This window comes from Thrips palmi, unplaced genomic scaffold, assembly GCF_012932325.1.
Source record: "Thrips palmi isolate BJ-2018 unplaced genomic scaffold, TpBJ-2018v1 HiC_scaffold_15, whole genome shotgun sequence".
Taxonomy (NCBI): Eukaryota; Metazoa; Arthropoda; class Insecta; order Thysanoptera; family Thripidae; genus Thrips; species Thrips palmi.
Genome location: NW_023144624.1, coordinates 10690713 through 10706581, shown reverse-complemented (window position 1 = coordinate 10706581; position 15869 = coordinate 10690713). Strand labels below are relative to the sequence as shown.

Below are 15869 nucleotides of genomic sequence, written 5' to 3'. Positions count from 1 at the left end.
CAAAGAGTTAATGCCATCACGGGGCCTATGACCCTGTTTTCGTCGTAAGGTTCTTGTTGTGTAGCCGTGTCTCGACTGAACTGAAGTGAAGTTGGATTATCTGGTTAAATCCAGTTTCAGCCCGTTGACCACAAGGCTGCGACCGGCTGCAGTTCGCCATTTTGCCAATTGCCACGAACAGCTACGGACGAACTTCACATAGTGAAATTTGTTCTGTTTCTGTTTAGTGTTTGTAGCTTTAGAATTAGGGTAATATTCACAAGAGAAAGTCAAAATGACTTCCCACGAAGAAACGTCTTCTGATCGGAATGTTGAAATATGGAAAATCAAAAAACTGATCAAAAGTTTGGAAATGGCTAGAGGGTAAGTCATGTGCTTCTGCTAAATTTATTTGTTAGTTTTGTGCGCTACTGAGTTGAAGGATTCTTTATTCAGGAAGTTCTCTGTCATATACTGGCTTCAACCTCAATTTTTTGTGTGATTTTGTTGCTGCTCGACACTTTACTTTTAGGTTAGGTCGTTGTCATGGCCAAGTCACGCTATCCATTTGTCACTATTAAAGCTTTAACCACAAGATTTCGCTATCGACACTCTGTGGCTCACTTTAAAATGTTCGTAACTGGATAATTTTAACTTGTTCCTGAATAAATATATGCCCATTGTATAGCTCACTGTTCCTACATCCCATATGGATTAGACTGTTTCCCTAGATAAAAGTAGCTTCTCAGAAATGATCTCTCATGTGCAAGGTTCTTTCTATTGCGTTTGATGCCATGCTGTCTTGTATGATTTTAGTCACTTGTTCCCATGCTATATAATAATACATTATTTGTGTAAATGTTTATATGAGATTATATTTTAGAAAGTTAATTTCTCCAACCCCTAATCCCACTGTTAAAACTTCCTTTTCTTTGTATGTTCCACATTTGGCTTTATTGCCCTGCCCAGTTTCACACCTGTTATCAATAATTTTATTTCCAGAATGTCGTTGGAAAGTTAATTGATTTAAATCTTGCTTACAGGAATGGAACCAGTATGATTTCCCTCATCATTCCTCCAAAAGATCAGATATCACGAGTAAGCAAAATGTTGGCCGATGAATTTGGAACTGCTTCAAACATCAAGTCCAGAGTTAACAGGCTATCTGTTCTGGGTGCCATCACATCAGTACAGCACCGGTTGAAACTTTATACAAAAGGTAGATATCATCATGGGATTTTTATTGTGTTTTACAGTTGTTTGTAAAACTGTGTTTACTACTATTTTAAATTTTTGTTTGCAGTGCCCCCTAATGGATTAGTAATTTATTGTGGTACAATTGTTACTGATGAGGGTAAAGAAAAGAAAGTCAACATCGACTTTGAGCCTTTTAAGCCAATCAACACATCCCTGTATCTCTGTGACAACAAGGTAACTTTTCTATTTATGCACTTTTCTGATATTTTTTACAAGATTTTTCATCTTCTAACAATTTTACTTATAGTTCCACACAGAAGCTCTGACAGCACTTCTTGCGGATGACAATAAGTTTGGTTTCATTGTCATGGATGGTAACGGTGCATTATTTGGTACACTTCAAGGTAACACACGAGAAGTACTTCACAAATTCACTGTTGATCTTCCAAAAAAACACGGTGAGCTTTTTGTGATTTAAAATCCACTCTTTAGTCCATTTTTTATTCCCCTTGTCGTGCTAACTAATGTGTCTTTGTAGGTAGAGGAGGTCAGTCTGCATTGCGTTTTGCACGTTTGAGAATGGAAAAACGACACAACTATGTCAGAAAAGTTGCTGAAGTTGCAACACAGTTGTTCATCAGTAATGATAAGCCGAATATTGCTGGTTTAATTCTTGCTGGTAGTGCTGATTTCAAGACAGAACTTAGTCAGTCTGATATGTTTGATCCTGTAAGTATGAGTCAACATAAATGTCTGCTCTTCTGGGATTGATATTTGTAATGAATGGTAGGTGCTCCTAGGAAATGCTTTATCTTTTTTTTATGATTTGTAGCGCCTTCAAGCAAAAGTGATCAAGCTGGTGGATGTATCTTATGGTGGAGAAAATGGTTTTAATCAAGCCATCGAACTTGCTGCTGAGTCATTGCAAAATGTCAAGTTCATTCAAGAGAAGAAGCTCATAGGTAACATTCATACCACAAAACTGGCTGAAACCATCTATGTTTGCTTGTGTTATAAATTTTTCTGCTATTTTCTCAGGACGCTACTTTGACGAAATTAGTCAAGATACAGGAAAGTACTGCTTTGGAGTAGAGGATACATTGAAAGCTCTTGAACTTGGTTCTGTTGAGATTCTTATATGCTGGGAAAATTTGGATATCCAGCGTTATGTTCTTAAAAATCATTCAACATCAGAAGAGAAAGTACTTCACCTCACCCCAGAACAAGAAAAAGATAAATCTCATTTCACAGACAAAGATGTAAGCAATATTTACCAACTCCTGAACAAGGCTGTTGTATTTTTTATTGAGTCACATTTAGTTTAAAACATTTTTTTATTGTAATTTTATACATTTTTGGTTGTTTTTCCTGATTTAAATTCTACTGTTTGCTTTGGTATTTATTCCAGAGTGGAGTCGAATTAGAGTTGGTGGAGTGCCAGCCCCTCTTGGAGTGGCTTGCTAACAACTACAAGACCTTTGGTGCAACCTTGGAAATTATCACTGACAAGTCTCAAGAGGGTTCTCAGTATGTCAGAGGCTTCGGTGGTATTGGAGGTCAGTACATTCTTGAACTCTGCCACGCCCCTGATTTGACTTCCAATGAGCACATGTTCCTGAACCTTTCAATTTGATGCCAATTTTGAAATGTGAAATATGTACTCCTCTTAGTGCTGATAGAAGTAACCTTGCTTCTGGTTTTGAGTTGTGTCCATGGCCTTTACTCATAATACACTGCAGCTCATCTCCTCTCGGCATTTCTAAAAATGTTAAATCCATTTCTATGATCCACCAATATCATCCTAAGACCTATCACTGTGCTGGTGCATTAACTCTAATTTTTGGGGGTTTATTGACATACTTTGCTACATACCAAGATTGTCTTAACTCTCCTCAGAAGGACATCGGTTCCTGTGGTGTTCTTGCTTCTGGTCTCTATTCAGTGGTTTTGCATGGTGGTCTGAATCTCATCTTGTTTTATGGTCCTCTGAAGGCGTCTTCATCCCATCTTGTTTCAGGAATACCTTTTTGCATGTCAGTTTGGGTTTATTATTAGATAATGTGTCATCCAACCCTTCTTGGTTTTGAAATAGGATAGCAAATGTAAAAGAAAACATGGGCTAAGCTTTGCTGTGTGTTTGTTATAACCCAATCCAGGAATACTTCGCTACAAAGTAGACTTCCAAAGTCTACAAGCAGATGAACCTCTGGAGGACGTTGACTTAGATGATTACTAAACTAAGTCTCATCTCGTCCATTCTCAGAACGAATTGTATCATCATCAGGTAGAGCAGTTTTGTCACTCACTTGTGACACTTGTGTAGCTTGGTGTTTTTAGAAGTCTAGTGGTCTAGTCCATTGATGCAAATAGAGTGAATTATCTTCAGAACTATAAGCACTCCATTTGTTTTGTTTAGTTTACTAGTTTTGGTAAATGAGACTCTTTTGTTTTCAGTTTTATGCAGTTTGTTGAGTTTGCAGCTGTTTTATTTAATTTTTTATGTTTTGATATCTATGGTGTAGTGGTCATCATCTTAGGTTGCTGTTCTTTCGCCATTTATCTCATTGGTTGCTCTTTGAATCTGAGTCTGACTTGTATTGAAGCCAGAATAGTTCTTCCATATACCCTATAATGAATTGCTTACTCAAGTTTGAATTGCTCTGAATAGTTTCCTGGTTAAATTTGGTTTCCTTTGAGTCACACTGAATGAGGAAATGGTGCAAAGAAGCGTGGTTTTAAGTTCTTAATGAAATATCTGTGTGTTTGGTGCATAATGTGAAGTGACTACTCTTCCAAGGGGTCGGTTGTGTTAACTTTACCATATGACAAGTCTTCTCTTTCATAAGTGTTGAAAATCAATCAACTTTTAGCATGAGATAGCATGAGCATGTCCTGTCTCTTACACATTCTTGTTGTGCATGGCTTCCTTCATTTTCCCTTAATTAATTTTTAAAACAGAAAATTTTCTTGCCTTTAGAATTTTTTTTTAACCATTGCATGTTAAAATATTGTTTTTCACTTTTTCCTCTTGTGCATTAAAAAATAATGCTTCTTTTGTTCATTTCATGTAACTAGCACCATTTGTTTGCCTATTTTGTACATGATATATTTTTTTTCTAGTGATATTTGGACACGTGTGTATGCACACACACACACACACACACACATATATATGTATGTGTGTTTGCGTGTGCGCGTGTGTGTGTGTGTGTGTGTGTGTCCGTATCCAAATGTTGTGATAGAAACTTGGAAACTCTTAGTGATAGTGGAACCCCACAAATGTAAAACATTAAAATTGTTTGCATGACAACATGACTAGAAGCCGTTGCTTTTACATCTAAAGTAAACCTTGACTACATTTTATTTTTGGTCAGGTTTGCTTTGTGTGATGGGAAGAGGGTGTATCTATCATTATCATTATTATCCACCTTTTCTCAAATTAATTTCAAGTCTCTTTTGTAAAGGAAAAGTTGCTCAATGTCAGCTTTAAGTTTCTTTTTAAGTGTCCATCAAACATTGGTACTGTTCTGATATTTTGGTTTGCATTACAGGGCTACTTCGTTACAAGGTGGACTTCCAGAGTCTCCAATGTGAAGATCTAGATTATGCGGAAGTGTATGATCTTGATGACTATTAAGTGGACTCATTCTTCTTGTGAACTTATTGGAGAGGTTAGACAAGAGCATCTCTTAACAAAGTCCCATCACAGGTCGTTCCATTCTGATTTCTTACTTTTTTTTTTTTTTTTTAAAATAATATGGCCTGAGTGCAGTGAAGTGAACTTTATCGGTGTCATAGGTGATGTGTGTCAAATATATCTTATTCAACACATGACAATTGATATCTCAAGTGAGTCTAATAAAATGAATTTTGAGGCAAATAATCGACCCAGTATTGTTGTCACAATTTCTCTAACTTTGCCAGGGGATTATTTTGGATGCCATCCGTCCTGTGCGGTTTAGTTGAGCACATTAAGATGTTTGATGTTTTCTGTTCAATCATTCTTCCCAACCATCACAGCATCAAGGCCTTTACAAGACTGACATCTCTGCCTTTTACCATCTTGCACAAATTCGCCATACTATTCAATGCAAATAAAATTGGTTACTTAAATTTTTCTCTGAAAGAACTAAACTGAAGTTTACCAAAGGAACTTAACTTCCTTTGTTACTTAATATTATAGTTTCCATTTTCATAATCATTCCCTGGAAAGTCTCTATATTTGTTGCCCCAGTTCAGACCCATTAACTAATTTCCCTTAGAAACTGAAAGCTCAAGCAATGACAGTAATTGTTAAATAACTGGTCCTTCATGGGAAATTTAAGGCACAAATTTGACCAACTAACGTGTCAACCATAGTGAACAGTTTATTTTAGTGTTGTCCTAGCTGTGCCAAAGTTAACCATGTAAGTGGTCTGTTTTTATCTTCATAAAAATTTATTTTCATTATTTGTGCTTTAAACACATGGTTTCTAAGGCCCCCACATTTCTTCATCTAAGTTGGTGACTGGATTTAGTGCAGATTTGTTTTAATTCTTGTCAATCCCTGTTACCTCAACTTAAATCCTGGATCACCTCCTCTTAAACTTTGGACCTTATCTCTACTGTTAGTTTCTATTTATTTGTATCATCATCTTCATCCATACTGTCATTATGAGTTTTGTGTGAGATTTTTGTTCTGCTAAGAAAGGTTGATGTGTGTACATTGCCGAACACACTCAATTGTATCTGATGATAAGCACTTTACTAGTTTCTTGTAGATCAATTACTCACTATTTAGTCAATATTAAATCTAATTGAGTCTCTTACTCACATATTGTTGGCAAACCACTTATGAATGTAATGAAATATTTTATACATCAGCATAATGTTTGTTGAATTATCATTGCTCAAAGTAAATACTTTTCTTTTGCTGTTCTGCAAAAAAAAATAATTGTGTCTTTTGAACACTGTAGCAACTATAAATGGAACTTGAGGTCTGTCTGTATGTATGTAGCCTGCCACTACAAGTGCTTATTCTAAATTTTTGAATGGATGTTGATATTTTATTTTGAACTTACAAGCGTGTTTTTCAGCATATCTCGAGTGACTAAATTGGTTTTCTAGTTCATAAGCAAAGTTTCTTTTGTCATTTATTGACTGATGTCCATCTATTGAGACCCTGAATTTCTGAACTGGTGGAATGGATTAGTTGTTAACTGCCTTATGCAGTTGGCCTTTTTTTAGGAAGAAAATATCTTAATTTTTGTATATTACATTACATGGTTAATGTGCAGTGTTGCTTATTGCAATATAATTTTATTGCAGTTTCAAAAATTATGCTGTATCGAATCATTTGTATCATGCCTCTAAGCAATGCTAACTGAATGGAGAAAAATATTGCATCTCCACATTTAAAGCTTTTTGTGAGAAGTGCTTGATGGTGGATGTGGTGCTGTGACATAAGCCAGTACCATTGAGCTGCTTTTCATTGAAGACTGGTGTAGTCATAACTCATTTGCAGCAATTATTGGACCAATTTCAAGAGCATAAAGTTAAATTTATTTCATATTTTAAACCAGGGCTCACCCTTATTAATTGTTTGTAAGGAGTTAATGAACTATCAAGAAAAAGTAGCACAATATAGCTTCTTGGTAGAGAAATGATGTCTTAGCTAGTTTTAGTTTGACAAATGTTTCTGATCCATTTTATTATAGTTTTCCTATTTTGCTGGATGGATTGAAACAGTATTACATATTCGCAATTTCTCTTCCCAACTTCGAAATTGACAAAGGTAACATTACCAACTGAGCAGAAACTGATGAATGAAACTCTCTTATTTGGACCAGACTCCATAGATACACATACACTGGGTTGAACTTTGCCGTGGAGGCACAAATTAAACATAAAATGGTACAACTATTGGAGGCCAGGGAACTCTCTCGGTGTTGGAGTATCTTCAGATTTTGTAACATTTGTATTCCGTTTTGTTTCATTGATAATAAGGAGCTCTAAAGCTTTGCTGTGTGTGTGATTCATTGAAAGCAAATGGATTTTGTGATCTTACCGTTTCCTGCAATCGGGCAATATTTTCAAATTGTCATGGTTCATGTGTGAAGTTTATATTGATCATCAAAACTTCATGTTGCATCTATAAATATTGTTTTTATTAAAACTACTCAATAATTTAATGAGTTTCAATTTACTCTTGTGCATCCTCAAACTTAATTTACTACAGTCCGGGCTACAAAACAGTGCCAAACTCATATTCCACTTGAGTAGGGCTCTCTAGGGCTCTAGGGCAGCGTTGCTTAGCGAGAGCACAGGGAAGTCTCGCGGACGCTTTTCCCGCCTCCCAAACTACGTGATGCGAGTATGAAAAATACCCGCAAGAAAATATGAAAAATTTAAGTTTTGTCATCATACACAGACAGACGACATGGCTCATTGTAGCAGTTCTTCTCTCAATGTTCCAAACAAACTTATTTCAAGTTTATTCGCTCAGAAAAAAACAAATAGTTACTGCGACATTACTTTGATATTTGGGGAAGTGGAATTGAGAGCACACTCATGTGTTGTCGCCGCTTTCAGTCCCTTCGTGGACAATTTCTTGTCATCGGGGGAGGTTATGCCGCTGTCATCTTGTGCCACTCGAACTTCAGCAGGAACTATATCGTGCCTCATGCCCTGTAATGCTAAATTCAAGTGTCTAGATTGTGCAACGAAAGTAATTGACTTCATGTACCTGGGTAAGATACAGATCGATGATTTACATTTAGAGCATATCAAAGCAGTGAGTGAAAGTTTACAAGTGTCAGAGCTGCTCAAGATTTGCAGAAAGCATTCAGACCGGATCAAATCTTTGGATGACTGCCTGGGAACTCTGACCAGCTCTGAACCTACAACTGTTGATCCTGTTGAAGAGGAGCCAAAGGTCCTGAGCAAATCCATAAATCCTGAAAAACAGTTTCCTTCAACAACTGTGCAGACCTCTACGGATGGAACTACCCTTTCTAAAGACGTGACTGCTTTATCTGTCAATTCAGTCTCAGTTAGTGATGATATGGATGAGAGTGAATGGAGTGGCATGAAATGTCCTAAGTGTGAGTTAATTTTGATGAGCCTCGCTTTATATCAGCAACATTGTGGCACTCATTTGGGAAAGACATACACATCATGCTATGTTTGCAATTACACCAGTATTCGAGTACCTGATGTAATCAAGCATCTTCAAGAAATGGACCATGGTGAAAAAGTCTGTTCAATATGCCTATTAGAAGTCAGCTGCAGTCAAAGCCTGAAAGAGCACCTTCAAATTCATGAACAGGCTCAACCATTCTTTTGTTTGACCTGCAGCACCCGATTTCAAACAAGAACTGCTCTCAATTCCCACATTGTACGGCATACGAATGAAACTCCTTTCATTTGCAAGGAATGTGGAAGAGGTTTCAAGTGGAAGCATGGGCTTCGAAGTCACATGGTGACTCATTCAAAGTTGAAGTCATTCCTCTGTGATCAATGTGGATTCAGCACCGCACATTTGAGGTCATTCATTGATCATAAAGCAGCTCATTCAGGAGAAAAGTTTAAGTGTCCAAAGCCTGATTGCCAATTTAGCTCAGTGCGAAGAGCAAGTGTTAAGCACCATCTTATGACTCACTCTAAACAAAAGCCATATCAATGTGAGGTCTGTGGTCAAGCATTTTCACAGAACAAAAACCTCCGACGGCACGCTGCTTCTCATAATCCATCTGCTGATCCTGAAAAGTGTCCTCTATGCTCATATCAAACAAACCGTAGTGATAAGTTCAAGGCCCATTTCAAGCGATATCACAAAGATGGAGAAACACTCCAAGATCAACTTGGAACCAAGAAAAAGTCATCTTCAACTGCAAGTGCTGTAGACAATTCCAATGTGTCTTCACCGGAAAATAATCTACCTATTAAGAAACAGTCAACATGTCAACGAAGTGTTATCAGATATGGTCGATCAAATGGAACTCTTCCTAAAATCCCTGCTGTTAACCATTGTGAGGAAAGTCCTACTCCTAACCAAACACAGAAGCAAACATGTAAGACTCCTTTGGTGGTGGAAGAAATATGCGAACTAAGCCCCCTCAACACAGAATTAAAAAGTGGAGCAACTGAGACGCCGCTTTTGAAACTGACACCCAAGAAAAAGAAGTCACAGCATGACCCTTCAACAAACACACATCATGGCAAAAATTCTGAAAACATTCTCCTTCAAGTTTCTGACTCAATTACTGAACAATTCGTTGTGTTCAACACAAATGAAGCATTGTCTTCTTCTGATGCTCTGTATACATTATCAAATGGAACCTATGTAATAATGGATGTGGAAAATGTGGATGATAAGACAGTAGAACATAATATCAGTTAACATTCATACTGTGATTATGTGATTCAAGAATTCTCAAAATGTTTCTGAAGTAAGGACTTCCATGAGTCCAATTGAAATATAAAGTGGCCATGGGACCACGTTTCACGCCATTGATAACAAGAAAAGCAGGCAGAGGTCAATCTTTAAAAGAGACAGCTTTGACAAGTGGATGTGTTCAGTGATAGATTGAATGGGGCTGTTTAATCTATTATATGTTTCAAACGATTAAAAACCAGTGAACCGGAAGCGGATTTTCTGACCGAGACCTGTGAATCCTCAGAGAAAAAAGGGAAAAAAAGCTTGGAAAGAAACAGAATATTGCAGAGCAGCAGGATGTACGTAAATGGCCTGACTCACCATTTTGTTTTCATTTTTTTGCTTCGAATCAAGACTTGAAAATACAGAAGCAGCAGTAGGACTCCACGATTAATGATTAAGTTGGCTATTGTCGCGTGAGTCCGTGCTTTTTCAAAGGCGGTGTGTTTCGAAAGCAACACAGACGAAGAGAGAAATATACATCCATCTCTCTCTCTCCCTCTTACCTTCTCCTACTTACTTGTACTTGTCAGGTACCATTTTCGTCCTTTGCGTTGCGTTTTTGCTGTTAAGTGGACGGTTGTGACAGCGATTTCGCAGCCAAATCACACCCGCCACGAGAATGTCCAAGAGAAAAATTCCCCTGGATTCTGATTCTAACGAAAGCGACAGCAGTGACTCCGATGTTGATAAGGTGAGTATCGACCACATTATTCCCTGGGTCACCTTCTGAAAAGAATGAAAGTAACGTGTGTCAGACTCGCCGTTGCATTTGGTTGCCTATAATTTTCGTAGAGCCATGTTTGGTTGCATGTAAATGTGTACTTACAGTGCAGAGAGGTTGGGGATGACCGATGCTCAACGTCCCGCGTCTGCTGCGACGTATTTTATTGTCGCACAAAGATGCAATTACTCGCACGCCGTTGTTGATTTTTCTTTAAAATCAGTTATCCTGTCGTAAAATGCTTTCGGAATGATCTTGAAATGCTGAATCCGGAATTTTGTTTTCAAGTCATTTGGAGGTTATGTTTACAAGCTGCCTCATTCAACCACTAGATTGTCATGCCAATATATCTAATCCTTCTATTAAATGTTTCATGCATTTGTTTTAAATTCGCTTGTTTCATTGTTTTATCTCTCTTTCCCTTGTAGGAATTGCTGACCAGCCTTAAGAAGAAAGCCAAAAATGATGGATCTCCGAATGAAAGCTCTGGGCCCAAAAAGGGGAAAGTTTTCACTGATTCTGATACGTCTTCTGGGTCTGATGGAGAGTGGGACGCCAAAGGAACTAGTAAGAAGAAGAAACCAAAGGCTGCAAAGAGGACTGGAAAACGTACCATGACTAGATCTTCATCTTCATCCTCCTCCGATTCAGACAGTGGAGATGAACGCCCTACTGCAAAGGGGAAAACATCTGAGCCTGAAGAAGGTTTGTTGATATCTCTGTGTTTCATAACAAGTGGGTTTTCATTATCAACACGTCACAGGGGCTGTATCATTGATCAACTGAAGGAACCATCTTTAATTTGATCATGTTTGAGGTATGATTTTTTGCACAGGATTTGTAATGTAGAATTATTTTGACTTTGTTTGGCAGGTGAGGTGTCTGACAGCGGATCAGATTCTGACGATTCAGACTCCAGTCAAGAGGAATTCAATGATGGATATGATGAAAACTTAATGGGAGATGAGGAAGATCAAGCTAGATTGGCACAGATGACGGAAAAAGAGCGTGAGCAAGAAATTTTCAAACGTATTGAACATCGTGAAGTGATGAAAACAAGGTATTTTTAGGATTGCTATTTTGAATGGTCAGCTTGCTTTTGCTATCTGCATTGTATTCTTACTTTGAACTTGGTAGGTTTGAAATAGAGAAAAAGCTGAGGCTGGCCAAAAAGCAAGAGATGAAGAAAAAGAAAGACCATGACAAGAAGAAAGAACTTAAGATGGATCCTAAAGAGAGGAGCAAAGAGAGAAAGAAAACTGTTGAAGAAAATAGAGGGAGAACAGAAAACAAAAAGGCTGCTGCTATGGACATGTTGAAAAAACGCCGTGAAGAGAAACTAAAAAGAGGTAATTTCCTGGTTTTAACTATTCTTTTTAACTTCATTTTCGCTTTTCTCTCTTAAATTTATGAAACTGATTTCCTGCAGAGGAAAGTGAACGTCAGAAGAGGGTAGATGATGAAAAGAAACGAGAAGAAGAGAAAGGTAGGGGTAGTGACGATGACAAGGATGACCGGGATGGCGATGACTCTGATGGAAAGTCTGCTGGAGGAGGAAGCTCCCGTACCAAACTGAAAGCATCAGATATTTATAGCGATGACAGTGGTTCGGAAAGTGATAAGAGTGAGAAAGGAAGCCGGAGAGGAAGACGTTCAAGCAGTAGTGGTAGTAGCAGCAGTGGCTCTGGTTCAGACTCTGATAAAAGGTTAGTGGGCACTCCTAGGTGTTTACCCTGTATCTGCAGCCTTTCTCATAACTTGCTTATTATGACAGGTCAGTGTCCAGTTCCAAGACAAAATCTAAGAAAACTCAAGTTATAGCTAAGAAGGAAGATATCACTAAAATCAGATTATCCCGCCATAAGCTTGAAAGGTTTGTTAATTCTGTTTGAACATGTAATTTTTTTGTGTATTATTCTTTTTAAAATGATGAAATCTTTTTCTTTATTTTTTTCATTTATCTGAACAGATTTGTGCATTTGCCTTTTTTCAATCGAGTTGTAGAAGGATGCTTTGTGAGAATAGGCATTGGAAATCACAACAATGTGCCTGTGTACAGAGTAAGAATTTAGCTCATGAATTTGTCAATTTCTCAAAACTTTTGTTTTTCTCTTGTCAACACTATTTATGTCTGTCCTTTGATCATGTAGGTTGCTGAAATAAGTGGTGTATGTGAAACAGGGAAGATTTACCAACTTGGCACGACACGCACTAACAAAGGACTAAAGCTCAGGTTTGAATATGGGCTGAAAAGTGAAGTAATCCACTTTAAATTATTTATTGAACTTGCCCTGACAGTATTTCTTTTCTCCCACATTCTCATTAGACATGGAGCACAAGAAAGAGTTTTCCGCTTGGAGTTTATTTCAAATCAAGACTTTACTGATAGTGAGTTTAATAAATGGAGAGAGACCTGTGCCCTCCAAGCCATTTCCTTACCTACAATGGATGATGTAGAGAAGAAGTTGCAAGATATTCGTGAAGCAATGGTATATGAATTTAAGGAGGAAGATATTGAGAAAGTAGGTTCTTAGGTCCCATAGTTCTTATTATCATTGTAAGTTGTGAAATTTTGTTTCATTTATCATTTCTTGTTTCAATTTCAGATTGTGCAAGAAAAAAGCCGATTTCAGAACAATACATACAATTATGCCATGAAGAAAACACAATTAATGAAGGAGCGAGATATTGCTCATTCAAAGTAAGTTTCACACTGTTAATTGTGACTGAATGATTGATTGGTTGTAATTTACCCAAATGTTTTTATCTCAAGGGGCGATGAAGAAGAAGCCGCAACACTAGCACAAAAATTGTTGGAGCTAGAAGAAAGAGCTAATGAGCTAGACAAAATGCGTACATCAACCATATCAAGTATATCATATATCAATGACCGAAACCGCAAAAGAAATGTAGAAGAGGCTGAAAAGGCTATTTTGGTAATGTCATGTTTCATAAGTTTGGTTTGCATGGCAAAAACAACCTCCATGTAAATTTCATGTCTCATCCTTTGTTTTAGGCTGAACTGAAAGCTTCCAAAGGATTGAAAGTAATGGATCCATTTACAAGGCGACATACGAAACCTCGCATGGTGTTTAAAGCAAATGATGAGCCAGACACGGTTGAAATGAAACCTACTGAATTAACACCGGTGAGGAACCATCAGACTGATATTGTCTTTTTAATTTTCAATGTGGTGCCTAATTTATGGTCTTAATGTCCTCACAGGCTGTCAAAGACAAGCCCTCTGAGGAGAATGAAAAGGATAAAGACAAAGAAAAAAATTCAAAAGGGAAACCAGGTGGAGCCCTCATGACCAAGACTGAAGATCTGTTTTTAGCTCATGATTTTGATATAAGAATAGATCTGGACATGCCTGTTTCATGTAAGTACTGAGTGTTGTGGCTACCCTACATAAGATCTTTTCCTGTGGGCTTACATCATTCTTTCTTGTGTAGCATCCAACCCAGTGAGTGTTACTCCAAAGCCTGCCAGCACTGTGAAGGACACGGGTCCGAGAAGATCCTTGAACCTGGAAGACTACAAGAAGAAAAGAGGGCTAATCTAATCTGTTGATTCCTAGGCCCATTTGTAAATATTTCCTGATGACTTCAGAATTATGTTTTATGAATTACTCCCTTCTTATTGCAATGTGTAACCCAGTTGGCAATCATGTCAAATTCTCAGCTCTGTATGTTTTTAGTCATGCAAGACATGGTGCCCCCAAAACTGTGCTCAAAAGAGAATGTTTTCTCTATGTAATTTGGGCCATATGAGCTTTTATTTATTGAGCAGCCTGCACGTCATAGTTTAATTAGTTATAAGAAGACCATTTGTAAAGTGTTACAGTAAGTTAATGCAATTCGTAATGCCAAGCGTTCTTGTTTTTTTTAAATTATTATTATTATCATTCTTGTGCTTTTATTATGATTTGCCGTCAAGGTTTAGCACTCTAAACATGTACTAAGCTCAAAGCATTTGACATATAAATGATGTATGATTAACTTAGCATTACAAATATAGGTCAAAGAAAGTTTCTCTTATCGCTCAGTTATATAACTGTGCTGCATTAGAATAGAATGTTGCACTGTGGATGGATTGATTATCATAGGTACCTTTGTAGACATGTTAAGTCCATCTAAATAAATATGCATCAAATGCGTATACAATATAGTGACCCAAAATGTCAAAGTTTATTAAAGTCATTTATAATAACAAGACAATTGTCTTGAGAGAGTGTGACTCAACCAATTCATTTCATTAAAGTCACCGTTAAGAGATGGTTGACATTTCTCATGAGAAATGTAGTTACAATTGTGCTATTTCATGGCATAAAGATGGAGTGGCAAAAGTAAAACTGCCTTCGTACTAAAATTTGGGTGGCCATTAAATAGCTATGTTGTTGTCTGTTCTACCAGATTTAGTCTGAACATATTTTCTTGTCTTGAGACTTAATGACTCTCTGAATAATTGCCTCAAAATGGTATTTTGGGCAGATCAGTTGGGAATGTTTCATCTGCAATCTTCTTCATTGTTTACATTATTTAGTGCTGCAACCAGGTGTGCACTTCTTTGTTTTGTGATAGCTTCTGACAAGCATGGTGTTTCTTTTATTTATGTTACCCTTATTCAGAAAAACGTGAATTTTGCTTAGTTTAATTTGTCACATATAAACTGAATGAACTGAAATATTTCAATATTAGTATTGAGCTTGAGGAGGAGAAGGAAATAAAGATTTTACAGGCATCATGCATTTTTTTTTTCAATTTATCTATCTTAATCCAGTTTTTTGCAGCTGGATATGTTCTCCACCCAACTCCCGGTACTTCACCCGGCCAGCTTTGCACTGACGCACTGACTAGCACTTGAACCAGTTTGCATTCACTAAATGTCTCCTTTAGCTGTTCTCGGTCTTTTCCCGTCGTGACGTTCCGATGTCTTTACAAGGACTTATTCAGGAGGCTGCCGGTTATCAGCTGGCCGCAATATATATTTGAATTTGTTCGCGTTGGCGCAGATTACCCGTCCCTTACCATAAAAGGAAATAGACTATTTCAGCGGAGCCGAGAAGAAGAACAAAAGGCGAGCGGGTCACTTCCGGTTGGGTCACAACAAACAGACGACGCGTTGGTTTTCTACCTACCAGCGGTTCCAATAACATGTTATTTTCACTCGGATGAGTCTCAAATATTATGTGTAAGCTTCAAAAAGCCGTGTAACTTTCAAAAAGAGATTTTCGGCGATGTTTAAATCCTCTGTTGTCTGTTTGTTGTGACCCAAGCGGAAGTGGCCCGCTCGCCTTTTGTTCTTCTTCTCGGCTCCGCTGAAATAGTCTATATGCTCCTAACCGATGATTTGATTGGTGTACGCTTGACATAGTCATAAAGATACCCTATTTATGTATCCAATCCATTATCGTGGTTTTCCCTGCCTGTGTATGTTATTATTAAATCGAGTGATATTTCCCTAATTTTTACTGGGAATCGTCGTCTGACGCGAGTGTACAGATTAGAGTGATTCACAAGCTAAAGATACATTAAGCTTCAACAGATTCAC

General features: G+C 37.6%; 3 protein-coding genes across 4 annotated transcripts; all 3 read left to right on the top strand.

Annotated features, from left to right (window-relative positions):
* The first annotated feature begins 121 nt into the window (after nucleotides 1–121).
* Nucleotides 122–6908, top strand: LOC117640998 (eukaryotic peptide chain release factor subunit 1). Of its 2 annotated transcripts, none has more exons than XM_034378086.1 (9): nucleotides 122–363; nucleotides 1023–1198; nucleotides 1283–1410; nucleotides 1484–1634; nucleotides 1715–1905; nucleotides 2009–2138; nucleotides 2215–2435; nucleotides 2585–2732; nucleotides 3333–3477. In XM_034378086.1, exons 1-9 carry the CDS (start codon nucleotides 275–277, stop codon nucleotides 3410–3412), a joined length of 1314 nt encoding a protein of 437 aa, XP_034233977.1. In that variant the 5' UTR covers nucleotides 122–274; the 3' UTR covers nucleotides 3413–3477. The 2 variants fall into 2 exon arrangements, with proteins under 2 accessions (XP_034233977.1, XP_034233975.1); XM_034378084.1 differs by lacking the exon at nucleotides 3333–3477 and adding an exon at nucleotides 4728–6908 and having other exon boundaries at nucleotides 125–363.
* Nucleotides 6909–7577: 669 nt separating this feature from the next.
* Nucleotides 7578–9883, top strand: LOC117641859 (zinc finger protein 682-like). The gene has a single exon (XM_034379560.1). It carries the CDS (start codon nucleotides 7595–7597, stop codon nucleotides 9554–9556), a length of 1962 nt encoding a protein of 653 aa, XP_034235451.1. The 5' UTR covers nucleotides 7578–7594; the 3' UTR covers nucleotides 9557–9883.
* Nucleotides 9884–10067: 184 nt separating this feature from the next.
* Nucleotides 10068–15064, top strand: LOC117641857 (RNA polymerase-associated protein RTF1 homolog). The gene is made up of 14 exons (XM_034379558.1): nucleotides 10068–10286; nucleotides 10745–11021; nucleotides 11190–11376; nucleotides 11454–11665; nucleotides 11746–12022; nucleotides 12091–12189; nucleotides 12286–12376; nucleotides 12467–12549; nucleotides 12643–12838; nucleotides 12923–13017; nucleotides 13090–13252; nucleotides 13333–13464; nucleotides 13542–13698; nucleotides 13772–15064. The coding sequence occupies exons 1-14, from the start codon at nucleotides 10215–10217 to the stop codon at nucleotides 13879–13881; spliced, it is 2151 nt and encodes a 716-aa protein (XP_034235449.1). The 5' UTR covers nucleotides 10068–10214; the 3' UTR covers nucleotides 13882–15064.
* The last annotated feature ends 805 nt before the right edge of the window (nucleotides 15065–15869 follow it).

Bases quoted from the DNA above. Each gene is read 5' to 3' on its own strand.
- LOC117640998 (XM_034378084.1), top strand. From the start codon at position 275: ATGACTTCCCACGAAGAAACGTCTTCTGATCGGAATGTTGAAATATGG. The intron at 1,411-1,483 runs GTAACTTTTCTA...TTTTACTTATAG, and splicing joins TGTATCTCTGTGACAACAAG to TTCCACACAGAAGCTCTGAC. The intron at 2,139-2,214 runs GTAACATTCATA...CTATTTTCTCAG, and splicing joins TCAAGAGAAGAAGCTCATAG to GACGCTACTTTGACGAAATT.
- LOC117641859 (XM_034379560.1), top strand. From the start codon at position 7,595: ATGGCTCATTGTAGCAGTTCTTCTCTCAATGTTCCAAACAAACTTATT.
- LOC117641857 (XM_034379558.1), top strand. From the start codon at position 10,215: ATGTCCAAGAGAAAAATTCCCCTGGATTCTGATTCTAACGAAAGCGAC. The intron at 11,377-11,453 runs GTATTTTTAGGA...TGAACTTGGTAG, and splicing joins CGTGAAGTGATGAAAACAAG to GTTTGAAATAGAGAAAAAGC. The intron at 12,023-12,090 runs GTTAGTGGGCAC...TTATTATGACAG, and splicing joins GGTTCAGACTCTGATAAAAG to GTCAGTGTCCAGTTCCAAGA.